Source organism: Benincasa hispida, chromosome 1 (assembly GCF_027475165.1).
Source record: "Benincasa hispida cultivar pf3 chromosome 1, pf3_genome.v1.1, whole genome shotgun sequence".
NCBI lineage: Eukaryota > Viridiplantae > Streptophyta > Magnoliopsida > Cucurbitales > Cucurbitaceae > Benincasa > Benincasa hispida.
This window is the reverse complement of record NC_143478.1, coordinates 59,781,519-59,806,932: the sequence shown is the minus strand read 5'-3', so window position 1 is coordinate 59,806,932 and position 25,414 is coordinate 59,781,519. Positions and strand designations below refer to the sequence as shown.

The 25,414-nt window shown below is 36.1% G+C and overlaps 1 protein-coding gene across 4 annotated transcripts; it reads left to right on the top strand.

Annotated features, from left to right (window-relative positions):
- Positions 1 to 25,414, top strand: SECA2 (Preprotein translocase SecA family protein). 4 transcript variants are annotated; one of them, XR_016524129.1, is made up of 32 exons: positions 1 to 382; positions 486 to 620; positions 721 to 790; positions 894 to 958; positions 1,086 to 1,206; positions 2,096 to 2,187; positions 2,893 to 2,958; positions 3,395 to 3,459; positions 3,535 to 3,622; positions 4,645 to 4,710; positions 4,852 to 4,967; positions 5,220 to 5,310; positions 10,833 to 10,916; positions 11,010 to 11,102; positions 11,213 to 11,308; positions 11,399 to 11,484; positions 17,803 to 17,881; positions 17,973 to 18,086; positions 18,267 to 18,362; positions 18,437 to 18,500; positions 18,616 to 18,905; positions 20,010 to 20,065; positions 20,921 to 21,038; positions 21,130 to 21,210; positions 21,592 to 21,671; positions 22,748 to 22,802; positions 22,883 to 22,952; positions 23,034 to 23,223; positions 23,587 to 23,710; positions 24,344 to 24,418; positions 24,499 to 24,804; positions 24,900 to 25,414. XR_016524129.1 is itself a non-coding variant. In XM_039026317.2 (31 exons), the coding sequence occupies exons 1-31, from the start codon at positions 197 to 199 to the stop codon at positions 24,658 to 24,660; spliced, it is 3,174 nt and encodes a 1,057-aa protein (XP_038882245.1). In that variant the 5' UTR covers positions 1 to 196; the 3' UTR covers positions 24,661 to 25,414. The 4 variants fall into 4 exon arrangements, 2 of the variants coding, with proteins under 2 accessions (XP_038882245.1, XP_038882251.1); XR_005480759.2 differs by having other exon boundaries at positions 24,499 to 24,808; XM_039026317.2 differs by having other exon boundaries at positions 24,499 to 25,414.

The following is a 25,414-nucleotide window of genomic DNA, read 5'->3' as shown; positions in this document are numbered from 1 at the left end:
AACGTCATTCATCACTGCAAAAATCACAAACTTCTCTGTTGAGACTCACGGTGACCGTAGACTTCACCACCGCCGCCGCAGCCCTTCTCTTCATCCAAATTTTACCGCTGGCGTCCGCCAAATTCCCTGCGGTTTTTTAGTTTGTTTGGGTTCGTTCTAACAGAGGTGCACCGGCAAAACCATTGGATTAACCTGCATGGCTACCGCTCGTGCTCTTCCGAAGCCCCCTTCCTTGCTGCCGTCTCTGCAGCCCACCATTGGCTTTGTCAGTCCTGTTTCTTCCCAAACGTCGTCGTCATTGCCCTATCGTTTTCGGCGACACCGTTCAATTGTCACTTCCTCATCGGCGGCCACTGCCACTCCCGTTGCCGCGTCGTTGAAAGTTTGTGTTCTGCTTCTCTAAACTTACTTGTTTCCCCATTTTTTTCCTGGCTGCAATTCTTCTGTTTGAATATTTACTCTGTATATTACTGTTGTTGGGTCAGGAGACTTTGGGGTCTGTTCGAAAGACTTGGAGTGATTTAACGAGCATGAATTATTGGGTTGTTCGTGATTACTATCGTCTTGTCGACTCCGTTAATGATTTTGAGCCGCAAATGCAGAGCCTCACCGATGAGCAGGTTCATTGAATTAACTTGTCATCTCTTAGCTGTAGTTGCTTTTGATGTCCGTTGAACTCTACGCCCAAATACGAAATTTAATGAAGTTTAAACTATCCAGCTCACTGCAAAGACTTCGGAGTTCCGGAGAAGGCTTAGACAGGGAGAGACTTTGGCAGACATTGAAGCTGGTTGATGCATTCTATAGTCATCTATCTGAATTTTGAAGCTTATAATCTAATTTCACTTGTTTGTGACAATTATTACTTATTCTTCTACTTTTAATGCTTATAGAGGCATTTGCTGTGGTCCGTGAAGCTGCGAAAAGAAAGCTTAGAATGCGCCACTTTGATGTACAGGTATCTGTTCCTTTCCGCTCTCATCATCTCTAGTTCACGTAATTTGGTGGTAGAATTATTTTTCTTCCGCTTGAAATAGTGGTGGTTATTATGGTAATCAGGGTGGGTTTGTTTATATTTACTATAGATTATTGGTGGAGCAGTGCTGCATGATGGTTCAATAGCGGAAATGAAAACTGGTGAAGGAAAAACGTTGGTTTCTACGTTGGCAGCATATCTCAACGCCCTGACGGGCGAAGGTGTTCATGGTAGGACTTCAAATTGTACTTTTGCGTGTGAATATGGTCATGGCTTGTAGCAAATGAATTGAAGTCAACTTGTAGTGGTCGGATATGATATTCTGTCAACAAATGTTATTTAAGAAATGGAGGAAAAGGGAAAGAGAAGGTTAGTGGTCAAATTGCACATATCTAAATCATAAGATTGTTACTCGTACAGTCGTACTACCCATTATTTCGGAGCAAATCATGTTTGTTGAGACAAAGCATGATCTTATAGCCCTCACTTGGTGAACACCCTACCTCTTTAGCTCTCACTTGGCATAAATTGTCTCCCATTTTGTAATTATAGTGTAAAGATCTTATGGCCCTATGGAAAAGCCTTTTTGTCATTTCCTTGGAATTGAGACTCTTCTTGTAATTTCCTCCACATCGATGAAATTCCCCCCCCCCCCCCCCCCCCCCCCCCCCCCCCCCCCAAAAAAAAAAAAAAAGAAAGGGTTGTCTGAGGCAAACCTAATAGTGAAGAACATGATTAATGCACTTACCAACCTCCCTAGACCCGCTTACTTGATACTTGGTGGCCTTTGTTTGTAGATGATGGGGAAACTAAAGAGCCTAAGATAGCAGGAGAACACTCTTAAGAACATATAGGATGAATTACAATAACTTAGATCAAATTCTAGTAAACATGGAAGCATTTCAATTTGTGTTACCAGACATTTAGAGCATAAATTGTGCCAACACTTTGTGTTAAAAGTACCTGTACGAAGTTACTTCTTTTATTCATTCCTAGCCTGTATGGCTCACAGGGTTGGTTTTGTTGTAACTTACAAGTGGCTTGCCCTCAGAATTTGAAAGGAAGTGTATGTGTGTGTGTTTTTTTGGTCAAACTCTAATAATACCTCATTTTTTCTAGTTGTAACTGTGAATGACTATCTGGCTCAACGTGATGCTGAATGGATGGGTCGCGTTCATCGCTTTTTAGGTTTATCAGTGGGTTTGATACAGGTGATTAGCAGTTTTTATTTTATTTTATTATTTTTTTTTGGGGGTCTGTTATTTATGTGGTGGCCTTTACAAGTTATTTTGTAATTTTGTTAAAAGGTAGGACCTAAATTACTGATTTGATATTTGAAATACATGCACCATGTAGTTATATTATGTTTAATTCCATTCCCGTTCTTGATTGGTCTCCTAGAGTAGTATGGTTATATTGTGTGAGATGTTGAACCTTCTAACAATGGAAGTGGAGAAATATGTATTTTATCGCTTACTGTTTTTGCTCCATGCACTTTACTCTTCACCTCTCTTGTGCCTACCAACATTACAAGGGTAGGGACTTGGTCTTCCGAGGCATCAGCTATCTAGAGTGCTATTCTGTTCCATAGACATCTTCATGTTGAAGCTGTTGGATTTTGTAGGAGACAGACATTCCTTTTCTTCTTCTTCTTCTTCTTGTCAAAACTAAAGAAATCCATTTTATCTCTAGCATTTGGTGCTCACAACTCCTTCATACTTGTTGGGGATTAAAGTAGGGCATCATTGAGGAGCCTGCTAGATATTGTTATCGGCGAGAGAGAGGACAAAATCTTCGTCCTCAATCTCTAATGTTTCCATTATCAAAGTTTTTTGAGTGAAAATGCTGATTACACATTGGTGTTTTTCAAGTTTTCACTTCATTTTGAATTTTTGTATTTTTAATTGAATAAGCAGAGGGGGATGACGGCTGAAGAGAGGAGATCCAACTACAAATGTGATATCACTTACACAAATAACTCAGTAAGTATTATCATAATTAGTGTCCTTGTGGGCTTTTGTTACAAAACCCTTTTTAATTATCTGTTAGGTCTTATTTCTCTTTATTGGATGCCTTTATTTGTTGTTTGCCCCCCCCCCCCTCTTTGTGGGCTCTCTTTTTGCATGCCTTTGTATTCTTTCGTTTCTTTTTAACAAAGACTCAGTTATTCATAAGAAAGAAAGTATTATCTTAATTAGTTGACTGCTTAGTTGATAATACTGAGGCTCAAAACCGCTGGTTGATGGTAGTGCTCTTTGCCTCTTCTATTAATCTAAATGTTTATAACTAGTGGATGAATTGACATCCTTTATCCAACACCCGTATAGTCCAAGGAAACATTCTCTGTTTTTCCCCTTCCCTATGTATACAAATCTGGGGGATTTTTTTTGACATAGCACAAATCTGGGTCGTTTTAAGGAACTTGGCTTTGATTATCTACGAGACAATCTAGCTGGAAATGATGGACAGCTTGTGATGAGATGGTATGTTATGACACAACATGAAATTAGTCACCATGGCTTTGTTGAACTTCCAGTGACATTTTATGTTGATGACAGGCCAAAACCATTCCATTTTGCTATAGTTGATGAAGTTGACTCAGTTCTAATTGATGAAGGAAGAAATCCTTTATTAATAAGCGGTGAGGTAAATCTATTTTTATCCTTCTGCATTTTCTTTGTTATTTATTTGGAAGTTCAGTATCTTAATGGTGCATATGGAAACCTTGTTAATTAGTAGTGCAATTATATTACATGTGGAATCTTGTGGGATTGCGGTTCTTTTCTTCTTCGTATTTTTCTTTTTTTAAAGGTAGAAGGCTGAGGAGATCTCTAATCACTCTGGTTGGTATGCATAAAAAATGGAGGATAATTACAATATTTTAAGAAAAATATCTCCACCAGAAAGTGTAGAATTTTCGTATCTCAAAGGCCAACAGTTTTATCTTTATCCTTCCTCTAAATATGATTGCTCCTTGTGGATCATGTGTCCCAGTCCCACATCAAAATTCTGGTGACCATCTCTTGCAATTAGAGTTTTAGCTCCCTTTTGATGGTTGGTCATTATAAAGATCCTCAACCATCTTAGCACATTACGGGGGAAACAACCTTGGATTCCGAGGGAACTGAGAGTAGAGCACCATCACTGATAAGAAAAGTTACTATACAGTAAAAGGTGGTTAAAATTATTGTAGTTTCTTTGCTTAGTGAGGACAAAGCCAATGGATAGATGATAGGAAGATTCTTCTGGGTTTTAAATGGTATTTGATACTCCCCAACGACGTAGACCAGATGAGAGAAATGCCACTGGTTTTGTCTACAGATTGGTGTGTATGGCTCAAGTCTGCAATTGTGATCATACATTCCTATTTATTTTGATGACTAAGTTCATTTGGGGAAAAGCCACCCCTCTGTATCTTTAATTGGAACTTGCTTTGATCTGAGAAGGATTTCAATTGCTCTCTCATTGAGCAATTGCATACATACAAAACTAAAGGAAAACTCTCTTCGGCCTTTGGTTAAACTGTAAGTTTACTACTATCTGAGAAGGATTTTCAATTGCTTTCTCTCATTGGCTTGGGTGAATTCTGAATCTATCATTTTTTTGGGTTTCTCTTCCTATATTGGAAGCAGTGGTTTCCATAATTTTTTTGTTATTTTCTTTCTTAGGCTAGCAAAGATGCTGGTCGATATCCAGTTGCAGCGAAGGTAGCGGAGCTGCTTGTGAAGGGAGTTGTGAGTTGATCACTTTATTTTGTTTCTCCTTTTGTACTCTAAGAATCTGAGTGTCTTTGGCTTTTTAATTGGTTGCTAACAAGAGCTGCACATACTCAAGTGTTGTTTCTACTCTGTGAATTGTATATTTTGGTATCTCAGCACTATAACGTGGAATTGAAAGACAATTCCGTGGAGTTGACTGAAGAAGGAATTGAAATGGCAGAGATTGCTCTTGAAACCAATGATTTATGGGATGAGAACGATCCATGGGCTAGGTACTTGTGCAATCTTTTATTTTGGGTTTTATTTTGTAAATATCGTTTAGTTTTGGTCTTGAACCTTCACCATGAGAACATCTCTTTTGTATTTTTAGTTCTTTTTTTATTAGTTTTTAAAAAGTTTTATATGCTTTTAATTTTTATTTTACCTTTTTTTTTGGAGTAGCAAATAACATTCTCATTGTAGGATGGTATTCCCATGTATATTGAAAGCTGAATCTGTCTGCATTTAAACTTTGGCACGTACAGATTTGTGATGAATGCACTTAAGGCTAAAGAATTTTATCGACGTGATGTCCAGTATATAGTTAGGAATGGAAAAGCTCTGATAATAAATGAGGTAAACTTATATATTATTCTTACTATTCTACTACCACCATTATTGTTTATCTTTGTGTTGGTGTTGGGTTATTCTACGTTCTATATTATGTTCATTAAAAAATTATGTGGTGGCTTGCGCTGAGATATGCTGAGATAGATAGATATTTATGTTTGTTATTAGAAAAATGTTTTCGATTTTTTTTTGATGAGAAACATATGAATAATTTCATTGATGGGATGAAATTACAAAAAGGCACAACCCGTGAGAGAGATTACATAATACTATGCCATTGTGTAACAAGAGAAGTAAGATTGTAATCACAAAAGTATAGGATGAATTTACACCAAGTGAAGGATGTATACAGTAGATGATCAAAGAAGTGGGTGAAATCAGATTTCTTATCTTCAAAAGTACAATGATTTCGCTCGTTCCATATGAGCCAAAAGAAGGCCTTGATGATGAAGCACCAGAATATCTCTTTTTTGTTTTTAAATGGGTGGTCAATAAGGAGCATACTCAGAAGAGTGATAGGATCGTTTGGGAAGTCCATGTGGTAGTTTAAGCATGTGAGAATCTTCTTCCAAAAGGATTGGGCATATTCGCAGAAAACTAGAAGGTGACTATTATGGCATAAGACGCACCAACTAGGAGCCGAAATCAGCCAAGGGGCCTGTTGCAGATTGATGCCTCTATGACTTGCTTCCTAAAGGAAGAATCAAACTTTCTTGGGAATTGGGCCTTCCAAATATGCTTGTATAGGGCAGCATTATTGTCCTTACTGCTTCGAGCAAGATGAAGGATCATTGATTTCATTGTAAATTTACCGGATTTCTCCAATATCCATCTCCATGTGTCATTATTCGAGGGGTTGTGATGTGCCTAAGGTGAGGACGAAACTTTAATGTAAAAAATGCTTCAAAGTTGTATTAAATGTGAGGGGGGAGTTTAGTTTAAATACTAAACTCCTTTTACAGCCTAAACTAAAAGTTGCCAATGATAACTTAAATTCAAAAACCAAGCTTACACCCAAGATTTGCAAGAAACAAGATTACAAACAAATGTTCTGAAAACTAAAATAAAACCGAAAGAACCAACACAAACCTAACACAAACTAAAACAAGATTAGGCTGAAAGTTTGAGCTGATCTGGTGGGAAGTACTCGGCTAAATCAGCCACATTGAAGATGGGGCTGATATGAAGATCTACTGGAATTTCAATTTTGTAAGCATTATCCCCGTATTTCTTTAGGATTTGCAATGGACCTAGCTTCCTCTGTTTAAGTTTGTTGTAAGTGCCAACAGGGAACCGACTCTTTTTAAGATGGACCATTACTAAGTCTCCTTCCTTGAATTCTTTAGGTCTTCTATGCTTGTCAGCTGCTGTCTTGTAATTGGCATTCATCTTTTCCAAGTGTTTTGTGACTTCTTTATGTAAATCAGCAACTCTTTCAGCCATAGCTTCAGCTTCCATGTTAAGATCAATAGAAGATGGTAGGTTAGTAAGGTCCACAGTTAATCTAGGGAATTTAATATATATATTTTTTTTAAAAGGAAACAAGTCTCATTATTCATTAAGAAAATAAAATGAGGTGAATGCTTAGAATACATGGGTACAAAAAGGATCAGTAGGTGCACCAGGACATCTCAACTAGGTTGACACTCCCTTAGCACCCTCATCACTTTCGAATGCTAGTAGCAAATGAAAATACACGGTTTCATAACATTACATTGAGAGACAATCTGCAAATGGGGACAAAATAAGAACTAGACGACCTGAAAGTCCTTTGGAAGGGAGGCTTCAAAATGCCAGAGAAAGAAAGGCATGCCAATTCAAGCTGATTTCCTGGCTAGAGTACTCTACGAAGGTGCTTGTGAGAGAGCACCAAAAGTGAGGCTTTAAGCTTGGCTGCTTCAAACCTTGTATTAGATCATGAAGAATTTAATATTCCTTTGGATTCATTCGATAATGGGGGAGATGGGGAAGGGAGCTATCTGGTATTAGATCAATCTTGTGTTGGATATTCCTTAAGGGAGGCAAAGTAGTGGGAGGATTGATAATTTTTAGGGAATTCAGCTAATAGTTGAGTTATAGTGGCTGGAAAAGCTTCTTCATTAGAAATATCACAAGTTCCTTTAACTACAAAGGCTATAAGAGGAACTTGTTTCTTAGGTACAAACTAGGGATGAGCAAAGCAATCTGAAAAATTGAGCCGAACGGCCGAAACCGGCCAAACCGAAGGTGGGCGGGTGGTTTTGAAGGAGAGGTGGTCGGTTTTGTTTTCTGAAAAACCGTCCATAGATGGGATGAGGGTGGAAAGAAGGATCAAACATACAGTCACATCATGTTCAAAGCTCAAAACCATGGGTAGAAGGGCTCTCTCAAAAACCACTTAGAATTTATAAAATAATATTTTTTTATTCTATCTCTTCTCTCCTTTCCTAACTCCCAAGGATCATCTCATCATCATCTTTTTCTCTCTCTGCTTTCCCCTCCCTCTTATGAAACCCTCCCCCTTCTCTATCCCTTCATTTTCTTCTTCTCATTTTCTTTCTTTCCCATCTCTCTCACGAAACCCTTTGCTCTCTCTCCATTTCTTCTCCATTTTGTTTCTACTTAAATCTTTATTATTTTGTTTTCTGGTTTTCCCTTTCTTATTTTCTTCACCACTTCTCTCTCTCTCACTTTTTTTTGTCAAATCAACAACACTTACTGTCCGCCTGTGTTCTCGACCAATCGGTAGCTTCAGTCATCCCAAAACTGACGAGATTTGATCGATTGAAACCGATTGTCAGCGCGACCGCTGGTTTTGCCCCAAAACCAACGTTGACCGATCGATGATCACCTCCCGTACAAACTCTTGACCATGTGTAATTGTAATAAGTGAGTTTGTAAAATTTGATAGCTTGGCTTTTTTTTTTCCTTTGTTTTCCCTAAGACAGCAAAACCACGCTCTTTCCCCAGTACAAATTCAATTATATTGATCCTACATTTATGAATGGCTTGATTATCATACTGCCGAGGCCTACCTAGAAGGATATGGTAAGCATCCATTTCAAGAACACCATATAGTATTTAGCTAAGAAACACAGATACAGATACATGATACGATACGATACGACAATACGTTAATTTCTAAAAAACTAAGATACAGATACGTTGAAGATACGTGTGTATATATATATATATATATATATATAATGTCTAATTAATTGCTATAATACTTATTTTAAGTTAGAATAAAATAGATTCAAGAAGAGAGTGAAAATTTGAAAAAAATTTGTAGACGGTAGGAAAGAAGTAGAAGATGAAGAATGAAGTTCAGGATGAAGGGGGTGTGAATCATGATTTAAATAGTGAGAGAGAAGGGAATAATGAAGATTTAATTATGTTTCAGGTTTTTTTAAAATTTTTTTATGTTTTATCATTTTCAATTTATTTTGTTTCGGATTGCTCAATTTAAGTGGACTTTTATGTTTGGAAGTGATTTTAAAATGGTTGAAATCACTTTTGTCATTTTCAAAATCTGTGAAATATGTTTAATTCTTCAAAACTAATTTTGATGATATGAAAATTGCATTTAAAAGTGTAAAATTGAAAACTAAATTAATTTTGAGTAATTAAAAATGTGTTTTCGAGTGATTTTAAAAATGAAAAAAGTGATTTTTGATGATTTTAAAATCACTCCTAAACATGCACTAAAATAAAATAGGTTGTGGGTTGGCCTTTTTAAATGGTTGGGCTTAAATTTGAAAAAAAAAATTGACCCACGTATCTTCTTCACGTATCTGGAAAGCAGATATGCGTATCTGAAAATTAAAAATAAAAATAAAAAAATCAGATACTTCAAATCAAGTATCGGATACGTATCTACCACGTATTTGGACATATCCGTATCTGATACCGATTCTCTGTACAATTAGAAGTATCTGTGTTTCCTAGGTATTTAGTCTTTGTTATGGTTCCCGATGGAGAGGGGAATCGTGCAAATTTCATTAACTAAGGTCTCCCTCCCTCTTGTCATCCATCTAACTTTTTATCCAACTAACCTTGTAGGGATGAGGGTGTGGTTCTGTTTTGAGAATGAAGTGTAGTGATTAATTTTTTAGAAACTATATTTTCGCTACCCCCACTATGTATAATTACCTGACAAATCTTACTGTTAATTGTGCATCCAATTTGCTAGATTTGTTTGGAATTACTTTTTTTTTAAAAAAATTAATTTATTTAAAAAAAACAGAAACAAGGCTTTTCATTGATAATTGATAAAATGAAAAGAGGCTATTGTTGAAAATACAAAGAAATATAATAATTCAATGAAACTTAGAAACGGGGATCAACAGATGCACCAAGATATCTCAACTAGGTTGACCCATCTATAGCATCCTCATCATGTCCTAACAAGTTACAAAATGATTTGGCATCTTACTTACACTGATGAAATAAAAGCATTCCAATTTAGACATATATCTTGAATGGAATAACCAATAAAAAATTTGGACTGAGCACACCAAGAGGATGCTAGAAGATGAGCTGGACCAAAACGATCAGACCATTCGATGGACTTGTCTTGGAAGACTATCTGATTCCGCTCAAACCATATTTTTGATAGCAAAGCTTTGACTGCATTTGACCATAGTAACTATGGCTTGGAAGATATAAGGGGCCACTAAATATCTGAGAGATATTATCATGAACTGGATTTCCAAAAACCCAATGTAGATTAAAGAAAGAAAATAGTTTCCACCAACATTTGCTTGAGAACGAACAATCAAATAACAAGTATTGTAAATCTTCACCATTTGCTAAACAGAGAGAGCACATTGAAGGAGATAAATAGTGGGATTGAAGCTTGTGTTGCAAAGTGTCCGAGCAGTTCATGGAGCCGAAAATTGATACATAAATCAGAATATTAATTCTTCTGGGGCTTTTAGATTTCCAAAGAGCTTGAAAAAGCTCTTTATCAAGAGGGGATGTGGCAATCAAATGCTTGGACAAGAATACTTTCCAGAAGAGTCCAAGGACCAAAGTCTAGAATCAGGAGCTCGTGATGGTCTTTTACCCTCTAGAGTTGGGAGATTTGAAATTACTTCTTACAGATTTTTGAGTTCTACTAGCTCGACACGGATATTAGTGACATGGTTAGGGAGTTCCTCCATCTGCCCTTTCTCCAAAATAGAATGTTTAGAAGGTTGGAGAAGTAATCCTAGTGATGTTTGGTCTCTTTTTAGATTTTATGTTCCCCTTTGGGTTTCAATTTCAAAGATCTTTTATAGCTATTCCTTAGGTACTATCTTGTATAGTTGGAGCCCCTTTTTTTAGTTGGGCTTCCTTTTGTGGGCTTGGTTTTTGGTTTGCCCTTGTATTCTTTCATTTCTTGTTCAATAAAAGGGGTTATTATATATAGAAAAAAGAAAAAATTTTATTTTCTAAATTGCCATGCCTTTCTTGTCTCTCCCATACGATATTTGCTGCATTCTCTTGGAACTTTCTAGGGTGAACCTATGGATGACCACATCTAGCATTGTGTATAATTTCTGCAGCTGACAGGCAGAGTGGAAGAAAAAAGAAGATGGTCTGAGGGAATACATCAGGCAGTAGAGGCCAAAGAAGGCCTGAAGATTCAGGTATTTTAGTTTTTATCATTTTTAGTATACATTCTTAGAAAGGCAAGAAGACATCTAGTATTGGTTTAGTCTAATTTTGTGTACTTTTTTCAGGCTGATTCAGTTATAGTGGCGCAAATCACGTATCAGTCGCTATTCAAGCTCTATCCAAAGTTATCAGGGATGACTGGAACTGCAAAAACAGAGGTGGGCACAAATGTAGATGAATCGAATTTCATATGTTCTTATTTAGTCATTTTGGCGATAAAGACTGTTATTTTAATTATCATGTAATATTCTGATATATATCATTTCAGGAGAAGGAGTTCTTGAAAATGTTTCAGACACCTGTAATTGAAGTGCCGACAAACTTGCCAAACATACGTAAAGACTTACCTATCCAAGCTTTTGCTGTAAGGCTTCAATACTTTTCAACACTCTTTAACCTTCTCATATAGTTCAATTTTTCAAGTTGATCTTCTCTGATCTCTCTTTTTGTTAAGACTGCTAGAGGAAAATGGGAATATGTTCGCCAAGAAGTTGAATACATGTTCAGACAAGGTCGTCCTGTTTTAGTTGGAACCACCAGGTATTTTCTACTCATCCTTTTATTCTGGCCAATGTGTCATGTGAATTTTGGCCCTAATTGAATCACACTTATATGTTTTTCAAATAAAGTCCCCTCATCTTTACATTAGGATTTTCATTTACTAACAGCGTGGTTGATTTGATGTCCTTCCTGGTAGTCTATAGTGCTACAAAGGCCACCTGTTGATGATCTCTGGCATTATAAAATCAATAATAAAGCTAGTACATAGAATGTCATATAAAAAATGATAAAGCAAGTACATGGAGCTACCTTAGGTTGTATTTCAAGGGCTAGGGAGTGAACCCAGGTGCCCAGACCCTTTACTTTCTTGATAAAAAATGGCACGGCCTTGATGATCATGTTTAGAAATTTTGTTTGTGTGTCAGGTCCAGTCCTAGAAAAATGCAAGAAAGACCTTATATTCTCAAAAAGAAGGGACAGGGAGTAGAGAATTAATGAAACTTTTCACCTGACACTGTCAATGTTGATTATTTCTTTTATTGTGAAATTTTATATTGTACTTATCGTATTATATTTGCTGTATTTTATTCTTTCCTTATTTGTAATTATTTTATTCTTTCCTTATTTGTAATTATTTTATTCTTTCCTTATTTGTAATTGGGTATTTCTTCTATTTAAGAAACCCTTTCCTCCTAAGATTAATAAGAGAAAAAATAATGTTTTTTTAGCATGGTATTAGAGCAACAAAATTTTTGAAACCCTAAAACCCAAAAAAACCCTATTTTTTTCTTTTTGAAACCCTAGAAAAAACCCAGCCTTCTGTCATCGCAATTTCGCAGTCTGCCGTCCGACTGCCGTTTCCGCTGCCGACCGGTTGCCACTGTCCGTCAGCTATAATCTTCCTAGTTGCTGGTTCGTTTAAGCCTCTGTGTTGTTTTTTTTCCTAGATCTACTGATTTTATATTTTGGGTTTCCTTTTTTTCAACAATATGTCGGTCACTAAGGTATCCATCACTCGAGTTTGCGACAATCATGTCCATTCAACTGGTCCCACTGTCTAAATAACTACCATTCGACTCAATGGGGGGATAATTTTCTTCGTTGGTTCCAAAGTGTTCGGATGTATATTCGTGGACAAGGGAAGATTGGTTACATCACAGGAGAACAAACCATTCCTAGTCCAGATGACCCTTCATTCGTCGGATGGGATGCTGAAAACTCCATGGTTATGACTTGGCTTGTCAATTCCATGGTCGAAGACATTGGTTGTAACTGTTACTCTACTGCCAAGGAATTATGGGATAGTATAACTTAGATGTATTCTGATTTGGGCAACCAGTCACAAGTATTTGAGTTGAACTTAAAATTGGGTGATATACGACAAGGAACTAGCTCCGTTACACAATACTTTCACTCATTAAAAAGGATTTGGCAAGACCTTGACCTCTTTGATACATATGAGTGGAAGTCTACAGAGGACCAAAAGCACTATAGGAAAACTGTTGAAGATGGTCGTATTTACAAATTCCTTGTCGGCCTCAATGTTGAGTTCGATGAAGTTAGAGGTAGAATACTTGGAAAAACTACTCTTCCAACTATTAATGATGTTTTTTCTGAAGTTTGCAGGGAAGAAAGCCGTAGGAATGTTATGATTTGCAAAAAAACCTATCGACTCAGTTGAATGCTCTGCGTTGGTGATTGAAAATACTGCAATGAAGGCTTCTAATCAATCCAATAAGCCACATGAAAAGCCTCGTGTCTAGTGCGACCATTGCAATAAACCTCGACATACACGTGAAACTTGTTGGAAACTTCATGGAAAACCTGCGAATTGGAAAAGTTCTAAGCAACATGCCTCTAATGCTAATGTTGTTGACTCCTGTTTAATAAAGAGCAAATTGATCCAATTCTGAAGCTACTATAGACCAATTCATCATCTAGTAATCCTAGTGTTTCCTTGGGACAATCAGGTACTTGTCCTCAAGCTCTCTCTTGCCTTAATTCATCTCCATGGATTATAGACTCTGGAGCTTTTGATCATATGACCAGTTCCTCTTGTTTATTTGAATCATATTCTCCTGTGTATTGCAATGAAAAAATTCGCATTGTTGATGGCAGTTTCACCTCTATTGCAGGAAAAGGAACTATTCTCTTGACTACAAAACTTATATTATGTTCTATCCTTCATGTTCCAAAATTAGCTTGTAACTTGTTGTCTGTTAGTAAACTCTCTAAGGATGCTAACTGTCATGTTATCTTTTGTGAAACTCATTGTATCTTTCAGGACCAGAAATCGGGGGGAACGATTGGACGTGCTAGGATGATTGATGCTCTCTATTACTTTGATGAAGTTTCTGCTAGTCATAAAAAAGTTCAGGGCTTGAGTAGTGTTTGTTCTCCTTCTGTTAAAAAAACTATCATGCTTTGGCATTGTAGATTAGGGCATCCAAATTTCTTTTATTTAAAGTATCTGTTTCTCAATTTATTTAAATGATTTGATTGTTCAGTTTTTCAACGTGAAAGTTGCATTTTTGCCAAACATCATCGATCCACCTATTTGCCTAAACTGTACAAGGCTTCATCACCTTTTTCCTTAATTCATACTGATGTTTGGGGTCCGTCTAAAGTCTTAACTCATAGTGGTAAGCGTTGGTTTGCTACCTTTATAGATGACCACACTCGTTTAACTTAGCTTTATTTGTTAACAAAAAAGTCAGAGGTAAAAGAGGTTTTTGTTCGGTTTTACAATATGATAGACTCAATTTCAAAGTAAAATTCGAATTCTTCATTCTGATAACGACACTAAATATTTCAATGAACAATTAACCAATTTTTTGCAAGAAAAGGGCATTTTTCATCAAGCTACGTGTCGTGACATGCCTCAGCAGAATGACATTGCTGAGCAAAAGAATAGGCACTTATTTGAAGTTGCTCGTGCCCTTATGTTCTCTATGAATGTTCCAAAATATTTGTGGGGTGATGCCGTTCTTACAGCTGCATATCTGATCGATCGAATGCTGTCTAAGGTTTTGAATTTTAAAACTCCTCTTAATCACTTCAATGAGTTTTTTCCTAATAATCGGCTACTTTCTGATTTACCAATTAAATTGTTTGGGTGTACTGCTTATGTCCATACTTCTCCTTTTTCTCGAACTAAGCTTGATCCTCGAGCCACTAAATGCATTTTTGTAGGCTATGTTTCTCATAAGAAAGCTTACAAATGTTTTAATCCTTTGATCCACAAGTATTTTGAGAGTATGAAGGTGTCTTTTTTGGAAAATCAACATTTTTTTTGCCCAAATTTTCTTTAGGGGGAGATATCTAACATTGAAGATAATTTTTGGGATACTTTATCTCTCCCAAACATCAGTGGTCTTGCAATTATGAGCTTTAGTTATTCGACACCAAGTATGGAGAGTTCTTCTTCAGGGGGAGAACACTACAAAATGACTCTACAAGTCGAAATCCTGAACTTCAAGTATATACTAGAAGAAATTTGACTCAAAGAGTCCGAGATCAGACAATTGACTTATCACAGGACCAATCAAATACTCTGATGAATGATCCTGAAGATCCAGGTATTAGACTCTACTCCTATTTCTCCTAGTTCTTCATCTCCTTCTAATCCTTTACCTGATGTCTCTGATCTTGATATTCTAATTGCCCATAGGAAAGGTACTCGTAAATGCACCAAATATCCCATTGAAAACTATCTTTCTTACATAGATTGTCCGACTGTCATAAAGCCTTCACATCCAAAATAACCAACCTATTTGTTCCAAGGAATATACAGGAAGCCTTAAATGATTTGAATTGGAAATTAGCAGTGATGGAAGAGTTCAATGCATTGAAACAAAATTGCACATGGGACATAGTCGAACTACCAAAAGGTAAGATGACGGTGGAATGCAAATGGGTGTTCACTGTAAAATGTAAAGCTGATGGTAGTATTGAAAGGTACAAGGCCAGATTGGTTGCCAAGGGGTTCACTCAGACCTATGACATTGATTATCAAGAAATATTTGCTTCAGTAACTAAAATTAATTCTATTAGAATCTTGTTGTCTGTGGCAGTTAATTTTGATTGGCCTTTTTATCAACTTGATGTGAAGAATGCCTTTCTCAATGGGGATCTTGAAGAAGAGGTTTTTATGGACTTGCCACCTGGTTTTGAGGTGGATCTCGGGATTAACAAAGTGTGCAAGTTAAAGAAATCATTATATGGGCTTAAACAATCTCCTAGAGCATGGTTTGAACGGTTTGGAAAGGTAGTCACAAGCTATGGATTCAGTCAAAGTCAAGCTGATCATACTATGTTCTATAAACATACTCATCTATTGAATTGAATTTCTCTCCGACAATGTCCATACGCATCTATTGTGATAACAAGTCAGCAATTTTCATTGCCCACAATCCAGTCCTTCATAATAGGACCAAACATATTGAAGTTGATAAACACTTCATAAAGGAAAAGATTGATGCAGGAATAATATGCATTCCTTTTCTCCCGACAGCAGAGCAAATTGCAGATGTGTTAACCAAAGGTCTTCCAAAGTGGCAATTCAACAAGTTGATTGACAAGCTGGCTATGAATGATATTTTCAAACTAGCTTGAGGGGGAGTGTTGATTATTTTCTTTATTGTGAAATTTTATATTGTACTTATTGTATTATATTTGCTGTATTTTATTCTTTCCTTATTTGTAATTGGGTATTTCTTCTATTTAAGAAACCATTTCCTCCTAAGATTAATAAGAGAAAAAATAATGTTTTTTTTAGTAGTCAATTATGAGAAAAATTGGTGCAGTCACATTGTTGAAGGAAGCTAAGTGTAGAAGTAGATGAATGAAGACTCCTTGGTGGAATGTCAAGGGCTTTGGGCTAAAAAGAAAGAAGAATTATTAAAACACTATAGTGTTTATTGATCTTGGCATAGTTTAACTTTTACTTCAAGAATCCCGGCTTAAGAAGGTGAATAAGAGTTTGGTTAAATTGATGGAGTTCTAGGAACATCAGATGGCTTACTATTTGTCCTATTGGTATTGCCGGGTGAACCGTAGTTTTCTAGAACGGGAGGTTCACCTTGGCGATCGATGGTTTCAATGGGACTATCTTGTTAACGATTGACTTGGTGCACAGTTTAGTTTATTGGATCTCTAATATTTATAGTCGAAGGAACACTTTTGGAGGGAAGTTTATGATTTCTGAGTGTTTGGTGTGTTCGTGAAGAATCTAATGTTAGATGGATGCGAGAAAATCTTCATATCGTCAATGTATCCAGAAACATGTGAAAGTTCAATCAACCATCTGTTGATTGCTTCAGTGGGACAATCTTATTGACAATTGACGTGGTGCACAATTCAGTTTGTTGGATCCTTGGTATCTATGGTCGAAGAAACAATATTGGGGGAAATTTATGATTTCTGAGTGTTTGGTGCATTGGTGAAGACTTTAATGATTATTTTGATGGGTGCGGGAAAATATCATGTCATTATGTAACTAAAAAGCATGAGAAAATTCAACCAACCATTCAAGACTTCTGGATGATAATCCTCTTTCTAATGGGACCTTTACTTGGTCCAACACGAGAGAACAACTTGTGTTTTCTCTTGTTGGTGGATTTGTTCTTTCAAATGATTGAAGTAGCTAGTAGGGTTCATTCCTTCCAGATTCTCACAAAGGGAAGGAATATTGTGAGTATTTCTCCATTCTTCTTTTAACATGATTTTTCACCTTGCCCAAGTGGTTATGTCTCCCTCATCCAGGCTTGAGGACTTGATTTAAGAGTGGTTGAAGAACATTGTTCTCTCTCTATCATGAACCTGGATTTTAGAAAGGAAAACAATGGCCTTATAAATGACGTATCCTGTGGGATAGGGTAGAGAAAGAGGTAAAAAGAATGAAGATTTTACATCTTACTTTTGATTATAGCCTTCTAATGCTTATTAATAGTTGGAGGGCCCTTCTTTATCAGTTCTGTCTTCTGTGGAAGGGGGGGTGGTTAACCTCTACCTTTGCCCTTAGGCTGTTCCTTTGGCTCTTTTGATGAATATGCTTCTCTGTTTCTTATTTAAAAAATTACTTTTGATTGTACCTGATTTATTTCGTACTTTTCGCTCAAAGAGAGTGTATCCTTCAATATACAACATTTTTGTTCATTATATCTATCATACTTCTGTTTGTTCAAGGTTTTGTTTCTTGTTGAAAAATATTTATAACAAGTTGTTTTTGATTTTTTAAGAATTGTTTTGAAGGTTATACTGTCCTCTTGTTTATAGGGGAGGGTTTTTAATTTACTTTTGGAGGCATTATGACTTATACGTATATCTACCCAAATGTTTTCTCATTTCTTGATGCAGCGTTGAGAATTCTGAATATTTGTCTGACTTACTGAAGGAACGAAAAATTCCCCACAATGTCTTGAATGCTCGGCCCAAGGTTAATGTCTTACTAACTAAAGCATATTGATCGGTTTGTCTAAATCCACTATTAAAACCTTTTTGCCTTCCTATTTCTTCCATTTACTCAGTATGCAGCTAGGGAAGCTGAAACTGTTGCACAAGCTGGAAGGAAACGTGCCATCACCATTTCAACAAATATGGCTGGAAGAGGCACTGACATAATTCTAGGAGGAAACCCCAAAGTAGGTATACAAGTGAAACCGGTTTTTATGTCAGTTTCAGATAACTGTTCATAATACAACCTTCTGTTTCTTATAAAAAAAACCAGTTTAGGAAACTATCTCCCTTTCTATGAAGACAAGTTGCTTTATTTTTAATTTAATTAATTATTTATTTTTTAAAAACTCGTCTAATACTTGAAGATGCTTGCGAAAGAAATTATAGAAGACAGCCTGCTTTCGTTTCTGACAAAAGAATCTCCTGATTATGAAATTGATGGCGAAGAAGTTTCAAGGAAGGTAGTTGATGATGGCTATTTGATTTTTATGAAGCTGCTGCCTGAATTACATATCTAATTTATCTTGTTTTATAGGTGTTGTCCAAGGTAAATGTTGGATCGTCGTCATTAGCTTTGCTAGCCAAGACAGCTTTAATGGGTTTGTCATCTCTTAAAATACTTAGTCTCAGGAATCATTTTAAATGATATGATTTTACATTTATTACAAGTGATACAAAGATACTGAACTCTTTTGCTTTGCATGTATTTCCCAGCTAAATATATATGCAAAAATGAAGGTAGAAACTGGACGTATAAAGAGGCAAAATCCATAATCTTAGAGTCGGTTGAAATGAGCCAATCTATGAATTTTAAAGAGTTAGAGAGGCTGGCTGATGAACAGATCGAGATATACCCTCTTGGCCCCACTGTAGCACTTGCCTATTTGTCAGTTTTAGAGGATTGTGAAGTGCACTGTTTGAAAGAAGGGGCTGAAGTAAAAAGTCTTGGAGGTCTTCACGTTATAGGAACATCTTTACATGAGTCCCGGAGAATTGATAATCAGGTTGGCTTTCCTTCTGAAATTTCATTTGTCTTAGCACAATGATTTTGGTGCAAAACCAGAAGTGAGATTCTATACCCAACATATGATTTGGTCCATGTGATTATGGTTTATAACTAATTTTGGACATGACTGTGTCTATTGGAGCTACTTTGTGTTGCTTTTTGGAGCTTTGTGGGGTATTTGGCTTCAGGGAAATAACAAAAGTTTTAGAGAGGAGGAAGCAGGTCCCCCAAGGAGATTTGGAATATCATTAGACTAAATACCTCGTCGTGGGCTTCTTTTATTAAGTTCCTTTTTTGTAATTATTAGCCAAGTCTTTTTCATATTCTCTTAGATTGGAGTCCTTCATAGTTAGTTGGACTCTCTTTGTTGGCTGTATTTGTAAGCCCTTGTATAGTATTTCATTTTTCTGGATGAAAGCTCAACTTGTTATATATAAAATAATGTTGTGCTGCATAAAACACAGGTGTTAGTACATTTTAACTGTGCAATTAAAACTAACAGAGTCATTCTATCACCTTTTTTATTGGCTGCCCTGCTTAAAGCTACTGGAATATGATCCTTTGGTTGGTTCTTGAACTCACGCCAATTATTCATGATTTTCTTATCTCAATCCTTCTGGAGTACACCTTTCAAAGGGGTCAAGAAGCTGATCTGGCATGCCATCAACAGGGCCTTTCTTTGGATTTTTTTGGTGTGAATGGAATTCTTGGGTTGAATGGAACCTCCATTTATCGAATTTTGGATAGTATTCTTCTAATAGGTTTTTATTGATGTAAATGGTCTCACACTTTGTAGTTACTCTCTTGCTACTCTAGTCTCAAATTGGAGATCCTTTATAACCACATTGAGTGGTTGGAAGTTTTCTTCTTTGATTTGTAATTTTCATTCATGAATTAAATAATGATTCTGCTCCCCCCCCCCCCCCCCCCCCCTCAAAAAAAAAAGAAAAAAAAAAGACCCTGCAGTTTGTTGGGAACTATTTCATCATTGTCTTGATCTTCAAATTCGTAGTTCCGTCTTATTTTTGATTATTTTACTGTGGGAAAAGAGATTTTATTTTTGGACTTGAATGTTGATCTAAATGGTCATGATATCTTACAGCTTCGTGGGAGAGCAGGAAGACAAGGAGACCCTGGATCGACCCGGTTTATGGTCAGGTAGAATACTATCCATGATACAAAAAAGCATGTGGACATACCATCTGCCTAAAAATGTGCACCTCATTTGAAGTTTGTATATACATATATGAAATCTAATGGGATGATAAACATTCAGCTTAAGATGGAAACCAAGATTCCTGGTTTGAATCAAAATTTTGCATCCATTTTTGTTGTTCTGTTATAATATAAGAATTGCTTAGTAAGTTATACATGGTAGTGTGACACCCATGATTTTATTTAGCAGCAGTCTTCCTTTGTTTTTTCTGGTTTTGTGCCCACAGTGGTGTCATTTGTCGTTGGAGAGGAGGATCTTGATCATTTGTGGGGTTGTCAGTTTGCTTATTTCCTTTAGAGTGCTTCTTGTAGCTTGTTGAGGACTTCTTTTGTGAGGTTGTTTTGCATGCCCTTGTAAATTCTCTCATTTTTCTCAAAGAAAGCTTGGTTTCTTACCAACAAAAAAAAAAAAAAAAGGAAAAAAAAGAAAAAGAACTTTCTTTTAATTCTTTATCTTGGCTGAAATTGTGGAATAGCAATTTGATGCATTTTCTGGGAGCTTAGTATTCAGAAGCATTGCTTCAGTTTGTTTGTTGAATGCCATTTTCTTTCCATCTTTCATTCTTTCTCTCGGGCAATCTGTATCATATGCTTTCTGATATGCAGATCAATTTTGTTTTTTGGAATAAAAATTTGGTTAAAGAGCGCACCTTTTAAGTTGCAGCTATCTATCTTAATTGATAAACATTCATGTCTCCATGAATAATAAACTTAATTTATATAAAAAACTAAATAGGTGCATGTATTATCTTGAACTGAGTTTGCTGTAGCTAATTCATGTCATATAAATTTTGGCAGCTTGCAAGATGAGATGTTTCAAAAGTTCAATTTTGATACAGAATGGGCTGTGAGACTCATTTCTCGGATAACTAACGATGAAGATATTCCAATTGAAGGTGACGCAATTGTGAAACAGGTAACAGTTGCTATAATATTTAATTTTTTTTAATCATCATTTTCATGAAAATAAAGGATTCTGTTATTAATACCCTGTATTATTATTGTAGCTGTTGGCCCTACAAATTAATGCAGAGAAATACTTCTTCGGCATACGGAAGAGCTTAGTTGAATTTGATGAAGTGTTAGAGGTCAGTTTGGAATAGAGGCTAAGTTTTTGTATGAACTTTTTATTAACTGATTAGTCCATGCAATCAATTACCATTTCATTATATCAAAGATAAGCTGGCTCTTGTTTTTTTTCTTTTTTTGTTTCTTTTTTAAAAAGAACAGAACTGAGTAGCCCATTTACCTCTTGGAGGATAGGAATAGGAAATGCAATGCTGGCTTCAAGGAGACTATATTTAGTAATACCTTCCTGTCATTGTCATCAATTAGCCAAATCTTGTTGTTGATTTTCACTTTAATACTTGTAGAAAAATACTGAGAGTTGAAATATGATTATATGATTGGCTTGAGAAACCATACGACAATCGTTGGTCCTGATGGAATGTTTTGTTTCCTTTCACCAGGTGCAGCGCAAGCATGTCTATAACCTTCGACAGTCAATTTTGACTGGCAATAATGAAAGTTGTACTCAACACATATTTCAGTGAGTGTACTTAACGTGAATGGCTATGCTGTTGGCAATTTTTCTAACTGCCTAACTCAGAAAATAAACTCAACATATGAATGATTCTAGCTTGATTATTTCAGAAGCTGTCAGCGGTTATCCATATTTTTTATCCTCTGAATATGAGTGGGAATTTGGGCATACACTGTTGTTGAATATCAAAGTTTTGTAGCTTGGATTATGTGACAGAGGGATAGCAATCAAGATTAAATGTGACCTTGACCTGTGAATGTGCTGTTCTTCAATTGCTTAAATCTGAGTTAATGTAACTAGTTTGCAATCGTGGAGAGGTCGTAGTTACAAAAGAATTTCCTGTGTATAACTCCACCAAGAGGAAGTCAAATTTATCAACTAGGAAGTAAGATCATTTCATTTTTCAACTTTCAGTGTCACTTTTTGTTTGTTTTTTTGTTTTTTGTTTTGTTTTGTTTTTGTTTTTGTTTTCTGTTTTTTTGTTTTTTGCTTTTTTTTTTTTTAAAAAAAAATTTTAATTTTCCATCTGAGAAAAAACTTTACTTTTAATAATTAAACAATAGCTAGGTGATATTCGAGCAATTATTGGTGTACATATTTTTGTTGAATTGATTCAAGCTCAACAGTAACTTGATGAAACGCTTGGTTGGTTAGATACCTGTGAGCTATGGTTTTTGTTTTATTTTGTTTTTGTTGTTTCTTATAAAAAATTGTTCTAGCTTCTAGGTGAGCTTACTGACCAGTTGGGTCTATATCAATTATTCCTTTTGTAATGTCAGTCTGGATCTTAGGGGAGGGACCATTATCGTCATTGTATTGAAGAATTGGCTACATTCAAATTTATGATTGTATTCGCATTAAATAGTAACTCGTAAAGGGCTAATTCTTTGGATTTCATTATAATATCTAATGTATAACAAATTTAAAGTTGGAGAAAGTAACATTCAATGTTCTAGAATAACTATAGTGCGCACACACACACCAGTGGAGAAAGGGAAAACAGCATTAGTTTCCAGTAATTATAAATTGGTTCTTCTCAGTTTTTGTTGATGTTTGCACTAAATTGTAGTTGTTTATTATAGGTATATGCAAGCTGTGGTTGATGAGATCGTCTTTAATCATGTTGATCCGATGAAGGTGGTGTATTGATTTTTTCGTTGAAGATTTATGTTCTGTCTAATAATTTCATATTTTAAATAAACTTGTTTGCATGGCAGCATCCCAGAAGCTGGAGTTTGGGTAAACTTGTGCAAGAATTCAAGACAATCGGGGGGAAGATATTGGAGGGTAAGTTCTAACTTGTAAACATGCTCTGATTCTTGATTTTCCTATTGCTAGTGAGTTACAACCGGAGATGTTCTTCTGCAGACTTGGGTGCAGAAATCACTGAGGAAGGATTATTAAAAGCCATTATGAAATCACATCAAACGATCTCTACAGATGTTTGCAACTTCCACCTTCCTGAAATGCCAAAACTTCCTAATGCCTTCAGAGGAATTCGCATGAAAAATTCTTCACTGGAACGCTGGCTTTCAATCTGCTCTGATGATTTGACTCCGTAAGTATGCAACATAGAATTATTTGAATTCGTTTGGTAACCATTTCGGCTTTTGGTTTTGGTTTTTGAAAATTAAGCCTATTTTTTCTTTTTTTAACTTTTTTCTTACAATGATTTGCATCTTTCCCAAGTACAAGAGTTGAATTCTTAGCCAAATTCCAAAAACAAAATAGAAGTTTTTTAAAATTGCGGTCCCGTTTGATAACCATTTGGTTTTTGGATTTTTACTTTTCTAAAATTAAGCTTATAGACACTACCTCTACCTCCAAATGGTTACCAAATGAGGCCTTAATTTTTCTTTCTAAATTTTATTTTCCCTCAATCCTACTTCAGAATTGCATTAATGTTTAACTTCAAATGCAGAAATGGAAGGTATAGCATGATTGCTAACCTACTCCGCAAATACCTCGGGGATTTTCTGATTGCTTCATATTTAAATGTCGTTCAAGAATCTGGCTACGATGATTTATATGTTAAGGAAATTGAGGTAGGTTCCTGATCCTTCAAGTCCACTTTCGGATGTATATGTATATTTTATCAACTAAAAAAAAGCTTTGATTAAGGAAATGATACTACAGAGGAGGGCCTCACAATAAAGGGGCCAAGCCGAAGGGGGAGTACAAAAGCATTTGTTTTCGGAATAACAAGGGGTACTTTTTTTAAAACAAAACAAATTTGAATTAGGAGCCTAGAGGAAAACATTAAAATGCACCACCTCACATCTTCCCACGAATTATCTACCCAAAAACTGTCTTTTTAACCTTGTTAACCAGGTAATAAATCCAGCCTCGACATTTCCTTCTATATTCACCAGGCTTGAGAGGAGAGAGTTGCAGTGTGCTTGCATCACTCTCAGGCTCAGAATGACCACGAACTTTCCCTTTTTGTGCCTACATTATATATCAACCCATGCAATAGTTTTTCGTGCGCCTCTTGATTTCTCTTTGTAAAAGGTTGTATTCATTTAGGACAAAAACATTTCAGTGGCAGTGGATAATAGACTCAACATTAACAAGTGGAAAAGTCTCTTAATACCATATTATCTAATTAAATGGTACTGAATGTTCTATTAAATTACAATTCTCCCTTTTCCTATGCCTATGTGATTTTGTTCACGCAGAGAGCTGTTCTTGTGAAGACTTTAGATTGTTTCTGGAGGGATCATCTCATAAACATGAACAGACTCAGTTCTGCGGTATATAAGTAACTTTTTTCTCCTTTTCCTTTCTTCCTACAACTTTTTAGTTGTGCATAGTCTTACATGGAACCTGACAGGTAAATGTGAGAAGCTTTGGGCACAGGAATCCTCTAGAGGAATACAAGATTGATGGTTGTCGATTTTTCATCTCAGTGCTGAGTGCAACACGAAGGCTTACTGTGGAATCACTCTTGCGTTATTGGTCATCCTCCATGGAGATTCAAGAAATAACTTTTTGATCATTCAGTGAAATTTTCATGCTAAGTAGCAATTACCTCCTGATTACTATTGGTCTGCCTACCTTGTGCTTTGAAGCCGTACATTCTTCCACCTCTAATCAAAGCCAAGGGGTACTTCAGTTGCTCCAGATTTCTTTTTGACAGGCAGGTTGAAAGCTAATCGTCTTACCTTGTCCTCTTATGAGCCTTCTCACTCTTGCATCATCTCTAAATACCAGCTTGCATCTTGGTGATCTTAGGTTCTGATGCATCATCTGAAGATGTTTTTACTGATGAGTTTAGTAAAGCATTGGTGCAACAGAAGCCATACTCCGTATACGTGTGGTTTACCATTATTGATCAAATATGTTGCATACTCGTTAAATTATTTATATTTTCACCTGGATGGATGCTTTGGAGTAGCGTGCATGTCGGCTCCTTCACAATCCAGAAGAAGAGTTTCTGTCAAGTTAAGAAAATTTTCTGCTTTATCATGTAATGTCCATGCACATGCACATGCCAGTCTAGTGATTTGTTTACTTGTAACGAAGAATAAAGGGGATTAGAGGTTTTTCTTTACCTCTATAAAGCTTGTCTAAAACGGCAATGTAATATTATTATGAAAATGTATTTTGTTAGATCTGAGTTCTGGTGAAGGCTTCCTTAAAAGGTCAGAGGTCTTTCTCATTGAAATGTATACTTATCCATCCAAGAGGTGAACTAAATGGAAGCTGCCTGAGCTAATGAAACAAGTTACTATATTCTTCAAGTTTCA

Excerpts from the sequence above, each read along its gene's own strand:
- SECA2 (XM_039026317.2), top strand. The coding sequence starts at position 197 with ATGGCTACCGCTCGTGCTCTTCCGAAGCCCCCTTCCTTGCTGCCGTCT. Across the intron at positions 18,501-18,615 it reads AGCCAAGACAGCTTTAATGG|CTAAATATATATGCAAAAAT; the intron begins GTTTGTCATCTC and ends TGTATTTCCCAG. Across the intron at positions 21,211-21,591 it reads AATTTGATGAAGTGTTAGAG|GTGCAGCGCAAGCATGTCTA; the intron begins GTCAGTTTGGAA and ends TCCTTTCACCAG.